We start from the raw sequence: 23,111 nt of genomic DNA, 5'->3' as shown, positions 1-23,111 counted from the left end.
TTTCAACTTTGTTATGATGCAAAAGCCATATTCATTTAGTAAAAAACTATACTCCCTTTGTGAGTTCATGCCCATTTCTAAGGAGCTGCTGGACTTACAATGGGGCTAAACCTCCAGATAAGCCCACTGTAAAATTGAGAAGTCATGAAATCATCGTAAGTCAGGGATGGTTTGTACTTTCCGAGCCAGAAACCAAAACTGTTATAAGCAACTATGTGGCTACTAAACAGGCAATCTTTCTAATTCCTTTTTTTTAAGTAGGCAGAGAACAAAATGAAAGGAAACCAATTAGAAACTAGCCTCACTGTGTTAGCTTTAAAAAGCCACAATATGTTACACCAAATGTATTTACTTTATATGTCCTTCAGAATAAATGGATTCCTAGAAGGTAGAAATAAAAATCAGTTCTAAATTATCTAGTTGAGGTCCTCAAGGAAGAACAGTAAACCTACAGAGTTGACTTGAAGAAGGCTCATACTGATTTCTGGCAGTTAAGGGACTGAAAAGTCACCTATGGTTAAGGGAGAAGTTACTGAATTCTGTTCAGTTGCCCCAATGCCCCCCAATCAAGTATTTCTAAATCTAAAAATCACCAGTCATCAACATATATAAGAAAACATTTCTGAAGCCTTTATTTACAAAAGCTTTAAAAACAAATAATACCCTCTGTTTTGCAAATAATGTTTTGTTTAAAAAGGACCACCCAGTTACAGCATTATATGATGAACAAAGAATATACAAGGGAAACAAACCAATATGCCTAACATTTGGAGAGTTGCTAATATTACTGATTGAAGTGTGGGTAACACACATTATAACCTGCAGTCCATCATTTCAGGGCAGAGTTAATAATTACCAAAAAGTCTTCCTACACATGCTCTGGTCTGGTCACATATTCTGCCTGGCTAAATATTTCACAGTCTCTTTTGTCAATATATATAAAATAGATTGCAAAGATATACACAAAAAAATAAACAAGCATTACACTCCTCAGGTAACTTTAATAAGATATATATGAATATATATTTTGTATTTTGCTGTTTTGCACCAAATCTTTCCATTATTTATGTAGCAACTAGGAAAGCACAATTTTTTGTCTTCTAATTTAATTTGGTACAAAATATACCTAAAGACTGGTTATCTTTGGATTTTAATAAAATTGATTTGTATAATCAACAAATCAAGAGCATCATAAGTATGGCTATAAAATAAAAAGCAAGAGTAAACAGTGATGGAATAAAAAGAAGCAGTTAAGGGAAGTGTGCTATCATAAAATAACTGTAGCTTCAACATCTTGAGTACCAGTTGCCTGGCAGATATAAACATCCAATCACAAGGGATTTTTCCTGAAGGGTGTAAAGCTGGTTTGAAAATTCTTCAGTCACAGAGCAGCCTACACATGCCAGTTAGAAACCGACAGACACTGGATGTGCTTGGGCAGATTAAACACCAGGTACAGAAACAGCAGTTACTAAGCTCCTCAGTAGTTTCTTGTCTTTGTTTTGTTAGTCTTGCTGAGCGTGCACAATGAATGTGCTATGTTCCGTGGGTCAAAAACAAGTAAATACTGTACAAAGTTGGCAGATGGTCATTTCTCCAGCTAAGAGCAAGGAAAACCAAACTTTCTGATAAAACAGAGGATTTGAGTCAGAATCACTCTCTAAAGTGCAAAATTGATGGTCCACAATCTCAAATAGCTAAAACTCCTGGAGAATGGAAGGGAGAGACATGAAACAGGGAAATAAATTACAGTCAGTGCTAGTTAATTTAGGAAAAGGGAAAAAATAAACGAAACTCAAGTAGGTAAAGTTTATCAAAATATTCAGTATGATAGAGCTTTCCCCACTCTGTGTTACACACGCTTGCTAACAAGTATATTAAATTAAGGCCAAATTTAACCTGAATACGTTTCTACTTATTAAGATCTGAGTTAGGAACGGTCATACTTAGTACTGAAAGGCAGAAAATAAAATGGGCTATAAAAACGAAAAAAGAAAGGTGCTGTCTACTGTTCAAAGATTCAACCAGAGATAAAACCTATACACAAGCATGTGTGTAGCTCAAATAAAATAAAAACAAAAGGACTATTTCATGTCATGACTGCTTGTTGGCTTCCTCTTCATATGCATTCCCTGTGCCATTCTGTACATAGGATGAACCAGAACCAAGGCCATACAAATGACCACAATATTTGGCATCATCAATATGATCTTCAAAGAACATCTAAAAAGGAATTTTGAAAAAAAAAAAAAAAAGATAATTTTAACCAGAAGGTACCACTTGTAACTCATATCTCAGCAATGTCAGTACTCACTGTTCATTAACTATAAGGACAGCTTTTTTTCTATGGTGTTCCTTTGAGTCCACATATTTAATGAACAAGATTAATGTCCTGAAGAAGTACAGAGCTCAAAAGAAACCAAAGAGACTTAAAAAAATTATGTAAGTGCATGTGTTTTCCAGTAACATTTACAGCACTTTTGCAAATTACTGATTACAAGTGAGAATTTGTAACCATCGAAAAATCACAGACATTTTAACAATACTCAACAGCAATAATGAATGAAAATAGCCAATAATGGCAAGGGGGCAAAGTTTAGGTTTGTGAGTCGCCTTGAATCTATGAACAAGGCTGAGCAGGTTACAAATAATAAAACCTTATGTTATGGACAGTAAAATCTGAACACTCACACTAGGTTACTGTCCTTGAAGAAGCCAAGAAAAATAAAGATAAATCAGTACCAGAAATCTACTTTTAATAAAATCATTTAGACATTTTTTAAGTGCAAAGCTGAAAAATCCAAAAGGTGATTTTAATTCTCTAATCAAACACTAGAAAGGAGTATAAAACAAAATATTTACACATCATGAAGAGACAGTCCAGATCACATCTAAATCAATACTCCTTGGCAAAACAGTTTTAATGCTTTCTATGATTACTACACTTCTACAAAAACTTTTAAATTCCCACCTCTGTCAATTCTTTAATGTCTTAAGAGGATATGCTCAAAAAGAATTCCAAACCAAGTACTTCGCAAAAGGAAATTTTTCTTGTAGGTAAAAAAGTTGCATAATCAGTTTTCTTTTGTGTTCTACCTATAGTAAGGTATATTTCTGCACTGCACTGAATCTGACAACCTAAGAGTAGACTTGAGTTCATTACATTTCATTCTTCCCTACCTAACTTTTTCTATTTCAAGTCTGATCTCTGCCTTTTGCCACTTAAGGAGGGTCTTCCTAATAACGATTTTTGACTGAACTATTACTTTAGATTTATTTATAATTCAAAAATTATTTAAGACTCAATACAGTAAAAAGCATGAACTCTATGAATACTGTTTAAAGCATGAAGGATGACATGAACAAATAACTATTTTTACCACCACTTTAAAGCCTACAGAAGACCACTCTAGAGAAAACCTAACATACAAGATTCCTTGACTTGGTAGAAGCAGCACTGATGTAGTCTATGGAAGGAACTTTGAAGTTCCCCCACTAGTCATGTTTGACTTTGGAGAAACATGGTTGGACCTACATGATCTCTAAGGTAGTTCAAATTTTTGATTCTATGAAGAACTTGTTATCCTGCTAACCTACATTTTAAGATGACTTATTTTAAGATACTTTCAAGTGCAGTGGCTATAACTTATATGGTACTTCTAATTATCCTTTACTTAGTACGTCCTTATTGCCCCCAAACTTTTGTCATAAGATTATTAACGTTCTCAACCTAACAACCAACTGAAAAAAGGCACTGATGTCTTCATACTTCTCTCATTTTGAAAAAGGCCATTCCTGTGAGCAATGAATCAGATCCTGCCTGATGTTGTGGTCCTATCCGTTCCAGCTCTAACTGTTCAGCAACTTCTTGTAATCCACCCTAGAAAAGACAAAAATTGCTCACTGAAGAGAAACACTGCAATGCCTGAATTCACAAGTTACAAACTTAAGACACTGGCACAAAATATGAACAAACCTGAGTACGTAAAGACAAGCCCTAATAAGATTGGGGGGAGAAAAACAATTAAGAAAGTGAATTACTATTGCATTTGTTGAATGTGGGGCTTTATGATTTAACAGAAAATGAGATCCTAATTGGGAAAATTTATTTTTATCCTGTGTTTTAAGGAATGTGACAAATAACTTCCCTAAATGCATGGGGGAAGCAGATCACATACAGGGTAACATTTGTCAAGTACACTATCAATCTAGTAATAATTAGAAAACTGAATAGCAGGTATAAACAGTCTCTTCCAAATTTTCTTGAGCTTCCACCAATCCATCTCTAACTGGCTTTCATGTAAATAATTTTTATAAAACAAAGCCATTATGAATAATCAAATCCTTAAGTATTCACTAAATGCTTAACCATGGTTTTGTTAGAATACAACAAACATACAACTCCTGAGAAGGCCTGCTACAAATCTGCCTAGGCTAATACTGCTAAAATTAAAAAAGAAAGGTAATTAAGAGTGAAAGGAAGAGAATAAAAGAAGCAAAGAGAGACCGGGAGGGAGAATAAAGGTGGGAGGACAATCAAAAATAAATTCCTCTCCCAATTATTAAGGTCTCCGCTAGCTAACTAGTCCTCTGCATCATGGCTCAAGACACTGCTTGCACAGCAGTTGTTTCTGTGCTAAAAATACCACTAGGATTAGGTATCACTGGCAGCTGCTTAGGAGAACAGAACAGAACTGAACAGAACAGTGTGGTTGACTACCAGTCAAAAAGCACCTTTGTCACTAACCTGAATTTTAACATAGCAGCTCACTCAAGATGTGTTCTCTAGAATATCTGTACTTAGAAATTTCCCCAAAGCACACACATAATGAGCAAAAATTTAGAATTCTGTTCCTGACAACTGTCATTGTACAGGCTTGTCAAATTTTTAAAAACATTTACCAAGCCAGATTAAAACATTTAGGGATTAAAACATGCAGGCCTTTTCACTAGGTGGGCTGACTTTCTATAGGAAGGATACCCTACTGCAATTTTGCTTCCTAGAAATCCTCTCAGATTACACACAATTCTGCTGCTACAAACATGAAATAATCTTTCTTAATTTCCCTAGTTACAGTCTAACTACATTCCATTATTAGAGGCAAATAAACTTTGGCCCAAAGACTGCTTCTCTTGGAATTTTCAATTTATCTGTTAGAAGCAAAGTTTCTTTATTCAATTTCTATATTGCTTCTTTCTGCATAAAAACAAAGCTCTCCAAGTTCTACCATCTCCTAAAAGTATAACATTACTTGCAATTCTAAACTATGGTGAGGAGAAAACCTGATCAACATTGGTTTCACTGAAGAAGCAATCAACACCGCCTAAATATGTTTTTCTTTCTTTTTTCACTTACAGTGTAAATAAATATGCCCCCCAAAGTAAGACCACTCTATTCCCATAGTGAATGTGTTTTCAAAATGAAGGAGTACTTTTCTTTATCAAGAAACTTTCCTTTTGAAAGAATTAATATTTAGAATAAAAAGTTTTTATATATATGCACTAAACAGTATCAGGACATTAGCTACTGTCTAGGCAGAACCTACATATTTATACAGCACTTACCCATCACATACAACTTTTTAGCTACATAATTTAATTCTAAGAACATTTATCCCATGACTAGAATTGAGAAAGCAACCTTTAGCCAAGATAAGCCAAAGGGAAAAACTTTTTTGCCATCCTCCTGAACACATGTGCACTTCACTGGCCACCTGATTTTACCTTCTAGGGACAGGTTATGTGTGTGCTGGGAGAGGGGGAACCGGCACTGTGCTGTGCCTGACAGCCTCCCCAGTCATCACATTTCTGTTCTGGTTCATCATCTTCCATCTGGCTAGCAATCGCGAAAATCTGAACCGTGGCTTGAATTTTGGTGAAAACTTAGCCTACCAAGATATACTGAGGCTTTGAATAGGATTTCCTATAAAATGTAATTTAGGCAAGAAAAACAAGCACATGACCAGATTTTATATATACATATAAATAAGATAGCTGAAATATATACTGAATAGCTGGTACAACAGTCTCTTTCAAATTGTACATATATATAAACAACTGCATTCAATATAAAATTTAAAAATATGGCTTAAAGCAACGTCTAAACATAGGCTCTTACGGCAGTCACTTAGTGTAATGAACAGTGTGCTAACTCCAGGTAATGCCCCCAGGAGCCTTACTTTCAGATTTTTGCAGCTCTTCATGAGGTACTTCACATCATAAATGACAGGAAAAAATAATCGAAGGATCTCAAAGAAGTCAAGTTCTTCTTCAGGCAAGTTAGAGTTGGTCAGGATTTTGATTAAATAGCCAAAGTCATAACCACTGCAAAAGGATTAAAAGAATACAGAAGGACACATAAATACCACAGAGATTAGGGAAAAAAAAAAAAGTTTTCCTGATACACATTTTCAATGAGTCACATCAGAGGCAAAAACGAAATCCATCAAAACAGTGCATACTGAAAACGGAGAAAACAGATATATTAACAATGGTAATGGAAAAATGCCATCATCATATACACAGTGCTAAGAACTTGTCACTCTATCAGGGCTATCAACCCACAGATCTATTTACCCACCCAAGACTGCAGCCATGAAAACACTGTTTTGCTGATGCTTGAGAACACTAAGAATATCAAATTGCCCCAGGAGTCTCAAAATAAAGAAAGAAATGATGGAAATGGAGAAAGAAAAATGAATGGAAACTAGACCAAAAACGTGAAAAATAAGAGAACTGGTGTTCAAAAGGCAAAAGTAATGCAAACCTTCCCTTCTTTTTTTTTTACTGACAGAGTCTCACTTTGTCACCCTCAGTAGACGGCCATGGCATCACAGCTCACAGCAACCTCCAACTCCTGGGCTTAGGCAATTCTCTTGCCTCCTTTTATATAAGTTGGCTATATACTTCAAAAGTCCAAGGAAGACAGATGTCTCTAACAGGATTTTCACTTCTCTTAAGTGACTTTATTAAGGAAAGTGAACAATTCTCTTCCCTCACAATTCGGTTCCTATCTCTGTATGACTCCCCAGGAACACTGTGTAAGACAGACATAGTAAAGAATGAGAACTATCCTGGATGATAAAATACAAATTCCTATACTCTCAGATCAAGATCCCCATCCCAATGTTTTGGCCTTTCCCGTAGCCCTCTCCTTGTGCTCCCCGGCCACAGTCACATATTTATTCCTTTTACCCCTTTCCCTCAGCTACTTTTCCTTCAAGGACCTCTGACAAGAAGCCTCCTCTCGAGGGCCTCAAAGAGCACAAGGTGTTCTCTTGTACTACCCTTCACAGTACATGGATCAGGCTGGGTGCGGGCGTGGTGGCTCACGCCTATAATCCTAACACTCTGGGAGGCCCAGGCAGCTGGATTGCCTGAGCTCAGGCATTTGAGACCACCCTGAGCAAGACCAAGATCCCGTCTCTAAAAATAGCTGGGCACTGTGGTGGGCGCCTGAAGTTCCAGGTCATCAGGAGGCTGAGGCAAGAAGATCATTTAAACCCAAGAGTTTGAGGCTGCTGTGAGCTATGACACCATAGCACTCTACCAAGGGCAACAAACCATTTTTCTGTCTCAAAAAATAAAAAAATAAAAATAAATAAAGTACATGGACTGTTTCTTCCACTGGTTTAAAGGGAAGGAATCACATTTTGAATATATCTTTCATTCCTTGTACATAATTGGAATTCAATAAATATTTGATTCAAGATGCTACTGACCCATCTTTCGGGAGAGATGTAAAATAAAATTTCCATTTAATGTTCAGACTTTGATTTATAAAAGAAAAAACAAGCTTTACCACTGTGGATAATTAAGGAATATCAACATATAAGCATTAAAAGCAGAAACTTTTAATGATATTTAGTGGAATAAGAGCTCATCATATCTTGATAAATATTAAAATATACCAGAGTCTAATTTAGATTCTAAATTCCAAGAAGATGTACACACTATCCATCTTTGTTTATCTTAATACCCTAGTGCCTGGCATATAGTATTTGTTCAGAGTATTTTTTAAATGCAGGAACTCATCATATGGGAAAAAGATAGGATTAATACTTTCCAGTTCTTTGTATTCACATGTCTAGGAAAGTAAAAAGAACTTAAAAAAAAAAAATGCTGCTTATATTAACAGTCTTAAGTCACAGCTCCTGAGGTGGTTCAAGTGGAGAAGAGAGGCAAGGTGAGAATGAGCACAGTCAGTACCTTCAACTCGATCACTACCAAGTGTACAGTAAAGCTGACTATACGAACAGTCTTTCACTCTAACCTTTCCACAGGTCAGAGGTGCAAACTCTAAAGCTGGGGTGTCCAACCTGTGTCCTGGCCCACCTGCCAGCATGCTGACTTCGTGAGGACTTTTTCTGTTTATCTATGATGTCTTTCTTTTTCCTAATCAGCTTTCACCAGTGTTTGTGTCATTAATGTGCCACCCAAGACAACCCTTAATTCTTCCAATGTGTAGCAGAGAAAAAAGAAAAAAGGGTGGGACAGCCCTGATGTGTGACATGGATCAAGTATAAGAGAATGAACACCTGTGCCACACAATGCTTTTTAAAAACAGAACCAAAGACCAAATAAAATAATTTCCAATGTTACTTTTAGTCCCTGGATTGTCAGTTTAGTTTACTTAGATAGGAAAATTCTTCCTCATACCTAGAAGTCTATTTTTTAAAAAATGGAACTAGTTTCTGTTTAGAAATTCTCTTAAATTATCCAGTTTTATTTTATATAATAAAAAACTAAAAACTATCACTTTATACTTTGTATAAAGTACTTTACTAGAAACTTTAAAGACGTTATTACTGACCATTAAAACAACTCTGCAAGATGGTTCTTCTAAGGGATGGCTTCCCCATCACCCCATTAAAAAAATTTAAAATCTACCCGTAAACCCACCCCTAGCATTTTCTTTACTCTTTTATTCTTCTTGATAGCACTTATGACTATTTAATAAATCACAATATACATGGTGGCTATAAAGTTCGTGTGCAATTTAAATAGCTGTTTAAAATAGTCAACAATTTAAAATAGTTAACTATTTAAATTGCACATGAACTTTATGGCCACCCTGTATATTTTATCATTTTAAAAAGCTCCCTAACTATCACCAGCAGAATGTAAATTCTTTGAGTGCAAGGATTTTAGTCTGTTCTATTCATAGTTTAATTCCTAGAATCTTATCACGGTGTCTGACATATAGTAGATAATAAATGTATTTTTTAATGAATGGTTTCACACAGATTAAAAAACTAAGTCTTAGAAATGTTAAATAATTCTAGCTACACTGACTCTAAATGACACTGCTGAATTTAAACCAAGTTCTATTTTTCCAGCCTACTTTCTTTCTGCTGTGCAATACTGCCTCACAGGCTAAAATGGACCAAATTATTAAACTAACTCTTACGTAGACCAACATTAGCCTCCTAAGGGTTAGGCGACAGCTATATGGCAGTCAATTCTTTCTAAAATTAAGCCTGAACTTGCTGATACCTGACCTAAGCAAGGATGAAGCACGTATGAAATGGAAACACGAATGCCATTTTCAATGCGATCTTTTTACCTATGAAATGACAACCATTTGACTCCTTCGCAGAGGACCACTCCCGAAGTCATAAGAAGTTCTGCAAAGTACTGGGTCTCAATTCCTTCCTCCTCATGTTTCTTAAACTGGATACCAGATGTTGTTAGTAGTTCTATAGAGTCTTGGGCATACATGTCCTCCCTGGCAGGAGAAAGAGAAAGACAATATTCAATATTAATGATTGTGGATCTTTCAGGTAATCAATGATAAGGAAATTATGCTAATATGAATTAGGATTGTAGGGTACTGGTAACGGACAGGAGTGTAGGTGAAAGATGAAAGTGCATTGCGTTCTCTCCCACTTACATCTACAACTACGGTGCCAGAAACCAGAGGACTGTCTTGCCCAAGAGTTCCAATATCCAATATAGGCTTTACATATGCACAAGGAAAATACAATTTAAATGTAAGCGTCATTCCTTCAGAAAAGTGTCCCAACAGTAAATAATCAGAGTCCAAAGGTAAGATTTTAATCTCTACTATCAACTCCATTGCATTATCCTTTCATATGTTAATTGGGTTTGAAAAGAGGGTCTTCTACTCACCAGGGCCACCACCACAAAATGACAGACAAGTTCTTTTCAGTCTCAGCAGCCACCATAATGCTGCCAGAAAGCTCTGTGGCCACAGCTGTTAGGGGCTAGGCCATCTCCAAGGCTCCCAGCACACCAGAAGGAGACCAAGTGGAAAGATCTCCTGCGGCTGAGTGACCCCACATTCTATCTTAAAGAAAAAGGAGAGTCCTCCTCTCACAAATGATGAGCTTTTCAAATAGCCCCCACGAAGCAACAAACTGTTTAAAAGGACTCTGCTGTGATAGAATACTGCCTTCTAAAATCAAGCCAGGTAACCTAAATAAAAACCAATCATTCAAGATTTCACTAAAACCAAAAAGAAAGCCATCTCTAATTTCCAAGCACAGACCCACCCATGAGTATCCAAGATAGATGTGTTTTTGAGAAAAAAGTATTTTGTGATGTGCAATTTTTTTTACACTTTTAAAAACTATAAGAACACTTAAAAAAAGAAATTTCCAACAGACATTATAACAAAACTGAGACTATAAGGAGTGTTTCACTTGAGCCAAAAGGTGTCCTTATGATTTACCTTCTGGAAGTCAGTTTACTTCTAAATGTCTGAAAACTAACAAAGGTAACAATTAACATTTTTAAAAATAGAGAGGAACCATAAAAATTATTTTAAGTCAAAATTTTCCCCAGAAAATCCTTTAGTAAGGATATGTGAAGAAACTCAATATGAGTCTTTGGTTTTTTTTCCATGGGTTAAACCATACACATGATTAGCTTTGCTATGCTAAATATATGCACCTTAAAAAATTAAACTCCCATTCAGTAGGTCCCAGGGCTCACACTAAGTCATGAGGCAGCAACGATAGCTGACCAAAAGCATTAGAGATTCTTCTCCAGGCTTATGGTATTCTTGGCCACATATTCAATTTATTGTTACTTTAGTTTGCTGTCTCCCTCCCAGTCGGAATGTAAGCTTCAAAAGGACAATGATGTGTTTTGTTCAATGTTTTACCACCAAATCAAACAACGTAAGGATGAAGTGAACAGTGACCATTTGACTATTTGAATCAGTATTTCCCAAACTTGTGCAATGAGATTAACCCACAGATCTTACCAAAACTATGGATTCCTGGGTCCCACTGAAGTCCCAGACTTACTGAATCATAATCCCCAGGTGAGAGGCCTGGATGAATATCTCAGGTATTGGCATACAAAGATATGTATATAAATTATTTTCCTTTTGTCTCAGGTAAGTTCATGTTCCAAAATCTAAATTTCATGGGACTGAATATTTGATCATTTGGGACAAATCTCATGCTTTTTTTTTTTTTTTCTTTTTTTTCTCATGCTTTTATAATACCAAAATCTAAGAAAAAAGTCAGAAACTCCATGCAGTATGCTGTATCTGCAGACAGGATTAAGAAAATTTCCTATAGGTAAGGAAAGTTAATTGTTATGACTCATTTCTCTAAGTTGATAGACTGTGCCTTTCCAAAGGTATCCATGTCAAGTTTCTAAACCTCTCCATTCTACCTTTCCAACCTGCAACATATCCTGGGCAACGCAGGGAGATATTAAAATACCCTAACCTCCAAAAGGAATTAAAGTATTACTTAGTCAAAATATAAGAACCGCTACAAATGTTGGTGTTAGCTTACTAATTATAAGAACAGTTTATTTTGGACAGTAATAAACTAGTAATATGACCTCTCCCAAAGATAGGAAAATGTCCAGTTATAACTGGAATGAAAACCATGAACAAATCTCCATCAAAAGAGGTTTTCCAAAAAATGAGAGATGCATGGAATCTTCAGATAATATTCTAAAGATGTGAACTAACTAGGTCAACTGAAGTCAGTAAATGTATCGAAATTACCTCTTTCTACAAACACCAACTCACATTTCTAACTACGAAAGTGAAAGACTTTATAATTTGGAAACACCCTCCAACCTCAAAACACTCTTGGCTTAACACACAAGACATTCACCCAAGGGTTTATAAAGTACTTTTCCAACAAGCTGCTCACTCTAATAAGTAGTTCTCTTTATAAATAAAAGTTTTCTTAAAAATATGAACTCCAATATATTTAAATTTATGCTAAAAATCATAAGGAGGCAAATAATTACTGGAATACAGATTGTCACAAATATGCAGATTACTGCTAGCGTTCTTTAGCCCACACAACACAGTGGCGATCACACCTCAATTTACTTCAGACCACTGAAGTAAATTCATTCCTTATTTGAACTTCTACTCGTATAATCACAGTGGAAAGAAACCAAGCCTTTCTTAGTCTTAAAACATTAAAAAGTTATGCTTGTGCCCACAACTAGTATAGTATTACAGTGATATAATGTCAAGAAAAGTGAAAAGAAAGTAGAAGAAATAAAACTATTTCCACGTAGACAACTTATCTGCTCATAAATCTGTTTCCTTATAACTGGGGCAGTATTGATTTAGACACTATAAATCACACCCAAGACTTGGAGAATATTAAATATCATTTATAATGAAATCATTAAATTGAAACTAATGTCATTTTGATCTCAGAAGTTTTGAATTTGCATGCTATTTTAAAGTATCTATTCAAAGCCTAATGATATACATACAACATAACAGTAAATACCTTTCCCTATCTTTTAAGTCTCTGCATCTGATGATAAACATCTGCACACATTCTCTCACTGCCGATGTGAAATTTACAAGAAAACTGCATAATTTAAATATACACAATTGTCCCCATTTATCCTTGGGAAATACATTCCAAGACCTCCAGTGGATGCCTGAAACTGCAGACAGCACCAAGTCCTATATAGACTATGTTTTTCCCTATATATGCTGTATATACCCATGACAAAATTTAATTTATAAATTAGGTACAGTAAAGGATTAACAATAAGATAGAACAATTATAATATACTGTAATGAAAGTTAGGTGGATATAGATTCTCTCTGAAAATGTTACTATACGGTACTCACCTATTTTCAGACCGCAGTTGACCACAGATAATTCAAACAGCAGAAAGTAAAACCACAGAAAAGGGAGGACTACTGTACTGAATTCTTGGAGCAACCCAGCAACCTGGACCCGTGTGAAAACTATATACAAAGTTTATACACAGAGATGGTACAGGTGGCTCACCACCTTGAGGATTTTAGAAAAAAGAAAATAAAATTTAAAAAGACTTCAAAGCACTTACTACTACAGTATCTGACATATATATAAAACTCAATAAATGATTATACAAACATATCTCCATCACCACTACCACTAAATATCACAAAGAGCTATAAAACAAGAATTGTCCCCCTAACTGTGGAGAAGAATGAACTATATCAAAGGAATACACCACAAAATAACTCTGTACAATTACAAAATACCCAATCTATACACAGCCCAGTAGAAATAAGGAGTTTCAAGGTGAACGAAAAGAATGGGTAAGATGGAGTATGTGAATTTGAGGGCTCTTAAAAAGAGGAGAAAAATAACTTTCGTTCAGTTATACACAAAAGAATTTATTAGTGATTTAAAACATTATTATGGGGCAGTGCCTGTGGCTCAGTGGGTAGGGTGCCGGCCCCATATACCAAGGGTAGCAGGTTCAAACTCGGCCCCAGCCAAACTGCAACAACAACAATAAAAACCAAACACTATTGTGTATGGCTGAGCAATGGGGTATTCAGTTTACATATTTAGATTTGTTAGGATATGTCTCCAAAAAAATGGCTTACCAATGCTCACAACTAAAATATTTTAAAAAGCTACACCTTGTAAACAATACATTTTAAAATCTGTCCTTTATATTCATGAAATAATCCATTTTTTGCTTTTCCTTTAAAAAAACCACTTTTTGAGTTATTAAATGAACACCACTGAAAAGGAGTTTTGGAGTACTGGTGAAATTCAATTCCTTGATCTGACTGCTAGCTACAGGGTGTTAAGTTTGTGAAAAATCAGGGAGTTGAACATTTATGATATATATGCTTTCCCAAATGCATATTGTACCTCAACAAAAAGTCGAGATAAAAGGCAAAACAACTGTAGTCATTTCACCATAAAATACTGAGGATGTAAAAGGTGTCCAAGACTAGGTTCTATCTTCACAGAGATGGGGTAGATGCCCCTGCCCATCTACCACAAAGGGGTTCTAACATTACAGCCCTAATTACAACTCTAATACAGTTTTTCCTTTCTTAAAAGGTATATACATTTTTTAGCAACCTCTGTATTTAAATTATCTCATGAAACTATATTACTCTTATGTGATGAGAAAAATAATATACATAAGTACTTGAAGACATTTCCCTTGATAATAAGTTTTGTAACAGATGAAGCCTAAAGAACTTACTAAAAAAAGTTGTTATATTACACACCCACTAACTCATGCTACCTTGACTCTTTAGCCACTACTACAAAGGGTTGTATCAGTGATTTTCAACTGGTGTGCCTGAGAGGATCTTTGGTGTGCTGCAAAAATTTTTAAAGATTAATTAAATTATTTTTGAAAGATGTTCAAAGCACAGTAAGAATATATTCTTTTCTTTACTCTTGTTTTTGATCAACATAATTCAAGTGTGCCATGGAAGTTTGACTATAGGTTCAAATGTGCTATTAGCTACAAAGAGTTGAAAAGCACTGGGTTATGTGTGCCAAAAATTTATTTTAGGCTATATAAAATACCTTTGTCTGCCCATACCGCAAGCAGTTTAACATAGCCGTCTTTCACATACAACTGTAGGTACTAAACATTGGTATGCATCAAGTTATTTTTATACTAAAAGCTTCATATCATTTTCAAAGTTTTTAAGTCCACTAAGTAAGCTATTTTCCTACTGGGGATTGTTCTACACTTGATAGGCTGGCCAACTAAAAGGTGCAGATGTCAAAATTCTGTTCCAACACAATATTCAAAATATTTGTCTTTCTCTTCATAAAATTAAGTGTTCCACAGGCTACAAAATTTCACTTCATGGGTGCACATCTATTACCTTCCATCTCCTCCCCTACACATTTTATTCCCTTTTATCTTTCCCTGAAGAGTTTCTGTCATTTTTCAGATCTCAAATTCAATGACAGAAAGGATGACAGACAGGAAGAAAGAAAATTCAGTTTCTTTAGTCTTGCTACACTCAGTATCTTTTCGCTAATTCTCTGATAATTAAGTTCCGAGCCATTTGTGTATAACCATTTGTCTATTCCTCAAATCTCAACTTTCTACACAATTTTAAAACTTTTCCCTGTACGGTTACAATCTTCTGCAACTTCCATCTCACACCTAAGAAATTATCTTACCATTCATTACTTCATACTGATTTTCAACAGCTGGCACCAAAATGAGCAAAGGATCACTTCCTGATGGCTGTCAACACAATGAATAAATGACAAGACATCTTGCCAAATCTAAGACTTCTAACTTTTCTTCTGACACGAAAAATTCTTTAACACTCACCTTTGGGTCTATTACACTTAATCCATTCTTGTTTTAATCATTCCAGCTTTTCTCTTCCCCCACCACCCTTTTGCCACCTTAGAGTTCTTCACACTAATGTAACACCCCTGGAATACCAAAAGCTTCCTTTAACTTATTCTCAACTGTCACTTCCATTCTTTTCTGTTCTTTCTCTCTTCTATAATTTCTGTACTTGCTCTTAAACATAGCTGGAGAAACTTACATTAAAATAGCAAAGACCTGACTAATTAAAAATTCACAGGTTCATATACAGCGTAGCCTGGCCTTCAGAATTGGTTTGGCATTTTTTTTTAATACTTACCTTACTGACTTCCTTTGCACAAAATGGCAAGTTCAGACCTCAGTCTCTAAGTTTCCCTTAGGCCTTCTTCTGCAAGCTTCTTCTAACACCCCATCTGTTTACTTCAACATATGGCTTCACCCCACTACTTGCTTTAGGAACATCAACATTCCCATCTTTACTTCTAGCCATCTGTCTAAAGATCTTTTGCCTTTAGACCCAACAACAGCTTACCTGATCACCAAAGGTAATTTACTACTGATGCTATTTGAGCCGTTTCTCAAAGAACTTATCAAGTGTATATCCCTATGCTGAACAGCCTGCAACTCCTTATAAACCCTTCAACCTTCAAATGTGTGCATTATCTGTTAAAAAATAACCACTCTTTCTTTCATTCTACGTTCCCTTCTACTTATTGTACAATTTCCTTTTCACTGCCATTTTAGTTAAATGAAATATCAACATCCTTTCTGTTACCAGGGAATCCATGAAACCCTGTAACTTCTACAATCTATTAAAAGGATTCTCTCAGTTATCAAGAACTACTGCAATCACTAAAAGTAATGACTATGGTTAAAACTTGGCTTTCATCCTCTTTGACTTGTCTGTGAAATTCTGTCCAGGGGCTGCTTTTCTGCTCCACAGCTCATTAAGAGTCTACTTCAATTTTCATGTACATGTCAGCATCAGATTCGATTTGGAGAGAATTCCCAGGCTAATTACTATTTAACAATTCTAACTCTTCTAACTCTTGATCTCTGACAACAAAGAATAGACAAAAGATTTATGGGGGCACTAACTTATAATAACTATTACCAACATTCCTAAACATTGTATCCCTGTGTCTAGCATACTAGCTGACACATTCATCCTAGGCATTCAACAAAAAAGTCAATTCTCATCCTTCTTTAAAACTTCTCAGATTCTGTTCACTGTGTTCTCTCTTCATATTACACATTATTGGTTTTAGCTTCTAACTGACCTCCTCTACTTCATATTTTTCACTAGATCCTTCCCCTTAAAACATCACTTAATGTTAGTGTAGATGGCAGCAAAACTTGGTAGCCCTTCTCTGTGAAAAAAACAAAACAAAACAAAACAAAAAGTCACACAAACACTACACTAAGAGTTATTACCAGAACAAAGATGTTTGTAGAAAAGAAAAATTAGTTTTACCAGAACTGAGACAGTGATGTATTCACCTACCTTGAAAAAAAGCCAAAGGAAATGGTAAAGATCTAATTTTTTTAAAGGGTTATCATTTGACAAAAGAATAGAAGGAAATTTTTAAGGCATTTCAAAGGTGTAGTTCTTATAAAAGATTATCAGTTTAAGTGGACACAAGTACTTTTACTCCTTATAAGGTTCTGGAGAGTATATTATTAATCTCAATAGAGTGAAATAGAGTCAGGCTTATCACAGTGCAATTATAAGCCATACTAGTGTCCCACTGACACCATGGCCCTCTAAAATCATCAGTCCTATTTCTCATTAGATCACATATATTAAATAGCACATTATTTAAGAAGAGAATAGAAACAAAGAATTCTTAAACTGATATTGCCATTAATTTTCCTACTTCTGCTTTACTATTTTTTGAGTCAGATGTTAGATCATATCACACAAATACAGGCTACCAAACAGGAGGATACTGCAATATTTCAACATACAGTAAGAAATCACTTAACATCATTGATAGGTTCTTGGAGACTGCAATACTAAGCAAAATGACATATCTACATCAAAACCAATTTTACCATAGGCTAATTTATATAAAGAGAGTTAAGTTCCTACAACATATTTCTAGTCACAAAAACTTCACCAAACTTCTAATTAGAGACCAAAACACTTCTAATATTAAACACCGAAATAAATGTGAGCTATACATACATTTAAGTTAGATTAATGAAAACAAGATAATGATTTACCTATTATTCCAGTTGAGGGTGAAGGTAGCCAGAGCCTTAGGCAGCTCAGGGCCCATGGCAGGAACCCACCCTGACAGGACACTTTTCCATTGCTGGGCACACTCACACACACCCCCACACTCAATCAGATTGGGACAGCTGAGATATGCCAATTCACCTAATGTGCAAAGCTTTGGGATGTGGGAGGAAACTAGAGTACCTGGAAAAAATCCCACACAGACATGTGAAGAAAGTGCAGAGGCCAAACAGACAGTAGCCCCAGCCAGGAATCCATTTTTTTTCTTATTAATATTATAAGGAAATGATGCTAAACAAAACAAGAGTATTCAAGGACCTGCTGTGCTTACAATACGTTAAACATTTTATTTCTCCAACATATAGTTTACAAGTAATCTGCCTTTGCCCTAAAACACTCTAAAACGTCTCTCAATTTTTAAGACCACTTCTACCAATAATACAGAAGTATTACGACTAAGGGAACTAGTTTTAAACCCAGAGCTTGAGTAAGACTACAAATTCTGACGTATTAAGAAGTGGTTCTCAACCTTTCTAATGCCACACGACCCATAGATTGAGAACCACTGTATTAGGAACACCAGGTTCAAGATAATATTAATACTTGTATATGTGAGTTAAGAGGTTTTGTGGACTGACATGGGAACATACCCATTATGTAACCACTGATTTGAAAGGAAAATATACCCAAGTTCCCAAGAAATGTCTTACTGCATTTGATATGTAATTTACTAATTAAATGGCATGACCGTAATAGTAATTTCTTCACAAAAAGGATACATAACAAGAAAGTCTATATGTAAAATTGCCCACAAAAAGTTTTTTTTAAAACTAACGTGGTAAGATTACTTTTTCTATCAAGAAGTATTTTCAAACCCCAAACTTTACCAAATTCCAAAAAAGTGGCAGGCATATTTTTAACATAGCATCTCTAAAAATTAAGTGTTTGAATTTTCATTAGCCTATTCATTTTGTCCCATAAAAAATTCAAGCTTCTGAAATTTTACATTTTATGTATTTCCAGAATAACTATACCAGATCACTCAGAATTTCACTATACTTGTTGGAAATCAATTCCTAAAATTAAACTAAATAAAATTGGGGTTACATATGTATTTCCCACTTACGTTAAATTAAATTTAAAATTAAATTGCCAAGTTGAAGTTCCTGGAGGGTATTCTCCTTGCTCATTCATAAATGTCAGTCCTAGCTGAATTATCTTTAACAAGTCTACATTACATCGCAATAGTTGGTACTGATAGTCAGCATTGCTCCTGAATTCTCCAATGGGTCTTGCAACCACACCTGGAAACTCGGTGTCCTGTAAAACAGTTTTAAGATTCATTATTTACTAAACAGTCATAACATTATCCACAAATTCTTAGCATAATTAATTTTTGATGCAAGTCAAAGAATCCTGTTACAGATGATATTCTACATGTTCATATTCAATTACAAAGTACCTTTTAACTAGAAAGAACATTTCTTTTAGGACCAAAGAACTAAACTTAATAACTTTTTCTTACTTTAAATATGATATAAAAATTACTATATGTAACATACACATGATAAATGTAACCAACTACTTACTCTATACCAGCAGTTCTCAACCTGTGAGTTGTGACCCCTTTTTAACAATGAATATACATTGCAGCATTAGGAAAGTTGAGAACCACTGCCCTATACCCAACAAAGAGGAAAAACATCATAAATTTATATCTCCTGAATGCAACCAGTTTCTTAAAAAACTGGTTAAACAGAATAGAAAATGTACTGTACTTTTCAATTGCTTCTCTAAAACAAGGTTTATCTCCAACCCTTCCCAAAAAGCCTCATTTGCCTCCAAATTTCTTTTGACTAAGACAGTATTCTATGGTTCACAAAAAGCACATTGTCAAAACCTGCATGCCGTCCACTCATTCCTGTAGATGTTACCACTTCTCTACTATTGCCACTCATCATCTAAGATATAAATGATCACCATCAATTTTTAACTGGAAAGAAAAAAAAAATCAATTCTAATGATGAGTAAGTATACCTTTATTAAATACACAGAATGATACCCATGTATATAGATGCATATTTTAACCAATTTATCGGCCTCCCCTTAAGAAGTATATTTATTTTTATTAATCTGTATTAAAAATGCTGAGGAAATAATATATGTTAAGTTTTAGCATTAGAATTCAAACTAGGGCTAATGAAAACCAAAAACAAAATATCAAGTCAGTATGAAATAGTAAAGAAATTCTTTCTCTAAATTGAACCTAATTCAACAACCATTTTATTTGATACTCTACATGTTATGCTAAGTGTGGCGGCAGAAAACATGATTAAGATACCAACTCCTTCTTTAAGAGGAAATAATCTAGCGGATCTAGAAAACAGAGTAGCTGCGACAGATATACAAGGTACAACAGTAAAGAAGAAAAAATATTTAACCATATAGACAGTACAGACAGACTGAATAGTCCATGTAAACAGCGGTTCTCAACCAATGGGTCTCAACTCACAGGAAGTATATTAAAGGGTCGCAGCATTAGAAACGTTGAGAGCTGACATGGGATTGTGGACTGACTGTGGACTGATATGGGAACATAACCATTCCCTTCCCTTCACTGATGTAGAAGCAGAGTTGCTTAATAGCATAGTATGTTCATGGAACTCCGGTGATAATTAAAACAAAAGAATAATTGCAGGCCAACCATGTTTCACTGGGAGACCTGATTTTTTTACCTGGGAAAGGTATCTGGGAGCTCATCTGATACATCTAGGCCTTGGTGTTGCTAGGAACTGACTTGGTACTCACAGCTAGGCCCCAATGTTCTCTCATTGAACATAAACAATTTCACAGAACTTCAACATCAGATAAGTCCACTCTGTAATCCCGTCTGAACAAGGACCAAAAAAAATAAATAAACCATGCTCAAACCACAAAAACGCCAAAACATCCCCATCCTGGCTACATGAGTGACTGTTGCTTCTCCAAAGCTTTGGCATCACTCAAGTCTTCTCTTATTTAAGACTTTTAAAGATACCCAATCACATAATTATTCCAACTTTCTGATAGCATCTGATCTGCAGCAAAGCCCTGCTTCCTTAAAGCCACCTGATAGAAGCCCAAATCCTAAACTCCTTTGTCTCTCTTACTCAAATGTCACATGGTTCCCAATGAGTTTTCCCTCACTGCAATGAATAATAAACCCAACGTGTCAAATTAATGTGAGTTCCTGATGGATTTTGGCTGGAGGGTATTGACAAATTTTTCTTTTCATGATTAAATTAATCCCTAAAAAAATCAACCAGAAGGGTTGACTTTGAGACTTAAAAAATTCCTCTTTTTTCTTAACAAGCAGCATTTTAAATATTTAGTCATGGGCATACCATAGCAACGTAATTATACTTTCGAATAACTTGACGAATTTTCTTCATCTCTTCATCCAGGTTGCAAGCCCAAACTTCACAAATTCTTTGGCTATGATCTACAGTTGCTGCTGGCATAGTGAGGGCACAAGGGAGCCTAGATGCCAAGCATCAAAATGTTATACTTGATTGAAGATTTTTTTCATAAAATACTTTGTCTTTTATTTATGTACCTGTCAAAACAAAAACCAAACACATCAGAAATCTGAATCACAGAATAATCAATTTGGCAGAAACCTAAGAGGTTATTTATTCAAAGTCCTTGAGTCAAAAGAAAATCAAGGTTTAGGAAGTGACTTGTCTCAGGTCACACGGATAATCTTGTTGGAAAAAAAGAACAGATTTCCTCATTCTGATTGCACTGTCATTAAAAATAATGTTTTATATGCATGCAAACTAATCAGATTTTTAAAACTTTCTATTGATTAAAGACTGCTCTGAGTTCAATTCACCCTCTGCATAAAACTTCATGAAGTCAATGATTTTCAGATAAAACAGAAAAACTACTTATACATGTAACAAGATCAAATGTTACCACAGCAAAGTAAAGCACTTGCTTTTATACTCTTCCTTGACAAAATACTCAAATTTTGATAATAAAATCTACTGGAATTTATTCACAGTGGAGACAAAAGTAAAACAATTTTGTTAAAACTCTAACAAGAAGTAACAGCCACAGAAACGGTTTGAATGTTTGTAACTGCAGGAGGAAGAAAGAAAAAAAAAAGCAACAGAGTGTCTGCATGTAAAACTGTTTCTAACTTCCTAAAACTCGGAGCTTTTTCCCTGGTTACCAACGACAGAGCTCACATTTCTGGCCCATAAACACAGGGTTCATTCATCGTATCCAATAATACAGACCAACACTGATTCTCAGGCAGGGAAATTCCAAATGCCTCTTCATTCTCCATATGAATTTGAAAAAAATCTTAACAGTTTTACTGTTAGAGGAGGGTCTTATGACTGCCTTCTAAATTCTGAAGAGTCATAAATGTAACCTCGAATGCTCTAAGAAATCATTCCTCCTTCATAATTCTCTCCACCCCGATAACCACATAAGCGCACACACACACACACACACACACGTGAAAGATCCTGTAGCTTAACACTGCTTTCCTCCACTCTCTCTCTACTACAGCTGCAGAAGCCCCGAGGAGGTACCACAGGCCTCAGGACCGAAGGAAGCACCTCCGTACTGCATGCTCCCCGAGAAACGAGAGGTCAGCAGCGGCATCCGAGTCATAGATAACTCTCTTCCCTGGCAAGGAGCCAATGCGAAGGCACCGATAACATTTACTAGAGTCACACCGACTCCCAAGCACTGCAGAGTGGAGCGATACGAGCTCACGATCTAGGCCGCCGCCCTCCACTCACAATTTCCGTCCCACATCGAAGCCCCAGGTACAAAGCCCCCGCGTCATCACTCCGCGCCAACCCCTTGACATACCCCCCAGCCCCAGCTACCCTCCCCCTACCCGCCGCCAAGCTCTTTCCTGTGCCAGCCGCACTCCGGCCGGCGCCATCGCGCATCCTCTCAGGTTCACCGTTCCCGCCCCCTTTTTACTTCCCCAGCCTGGCCCTCCCCCCTCAAGGTTGCGGCAGAAGCAAGATCTACTTGTGTCGTTGAGCTCGCGTTTCTCCTCCTCCTCCTCGCCATAGAGACAGCACTCGGCGGCGGTGGTGGTGGCGGGAGCGGCGGCGGAAGCGGGTGCCCCATAGACACCTCTCACCCAACGAAGGGGAAAGGGGAACGGGAGCTACGCCGCACCGTGCTGCGCCGTCGCTTTTCGCACGTCCTGGTAGGGGCACTAGATGATGACGTAGCACGCCGAGGGGCGGGGCGGGCGGGAGAGGGCGGAGCACGCAGGTGACGGAGG

At 36.1% G+C, this 23,111-nt stretch overlaps 1 protein-coding gene across 3 annotated transcripts; it reads right to left on the bottom strand.

The window, feature by feature from the left end:
* Positions 1 to 607: 607 nt before the first annotated feature.
* CNOT7 (CCR4-NOT transcription complex subunit 7) lies at positions 608 to 23,087 on the bottom strand. Of its 3 annotated transcripts, none has more exons than XM_003797651.3 (7): positions 22,850 to 23,087; positions 21,196 to 21,407; positions 18,939 to 19,132; positions 9,566 to 9,727; positions 6,180 to 6,324; positions 3,770 to 3,880; positions 608 to 2,223 (listed from the first exon to the last, which is right to left on the bottom strand). In XM_003797651.3, exons 2-7 carry the CDS (start codon positions 21,310 to 21,312, stop codon positions 2,095 to 2,097), a joined length of 858 nt encoding a protein of 285 aa, XP_003797699.1. In that variant the 5' UTR covers positions 21,313 to 21,407; positions 22,850 to 23,087; the 3' UTR covers positions 608 to 2,094. The 3 variants fall into 3 exon arrangements, with proteins under 3 accessions (XP_003797699.1, XP_023373571.1, XP_023373570.1); XM_023517803.1 differs by having other exon boundaries at positions 608 to 1,706; positions 22,850 to 23,082; XM_023517802.1 differs by lacking the exon at positions 22,850 to 23,087 and adding an exon at positions 22,318 to 22,615.
* Positions 23,088 to 23,111: the final 24 nt, after the last annotated feature.

This window comes from Otolemur garnettii, unplaced genomic scaffold (genome assembly GCF_000181295.1).
Source record: "Otolemur garnettii isolate 467f Iridium unplaced genomic scaffold, OtoGar3 scaffold00121, whole genome shotgun sequence".
NCBI lineage: Eukaryota > Metazoa > Chordata > Mammalia > Primates > Galagidae > Otolemur > Otolemur garnettii.
Note: the sequence above shows the minus strand (reverse complement) of the source record. Positions and strands in the feature narration are given on the sequence as shown.

Coding starts and splice junctions, on each gene's coding strand:
- CNOT7 (XM_003797651.3), bottom strand. CDS start 21,312: ATGCCAGCAGCAACTGTAGATCATAGCCAAAGAATTTGTGAAGTTTGG. Junction 9,728..18,938: donor AATTTTAAATTTAATTTAAC/GTAAGTGGGAAA, acceptor TTCTCCTGCCAG/GGAGGACATGTATGCCCAAG. Junction 6,325..9,565: donor AAATGGTTGTCATTTCATAG/GTAAAAAGATCG, acceptor ATCCTTTTGCAG/TGGTTATGACTTTGGCTATT.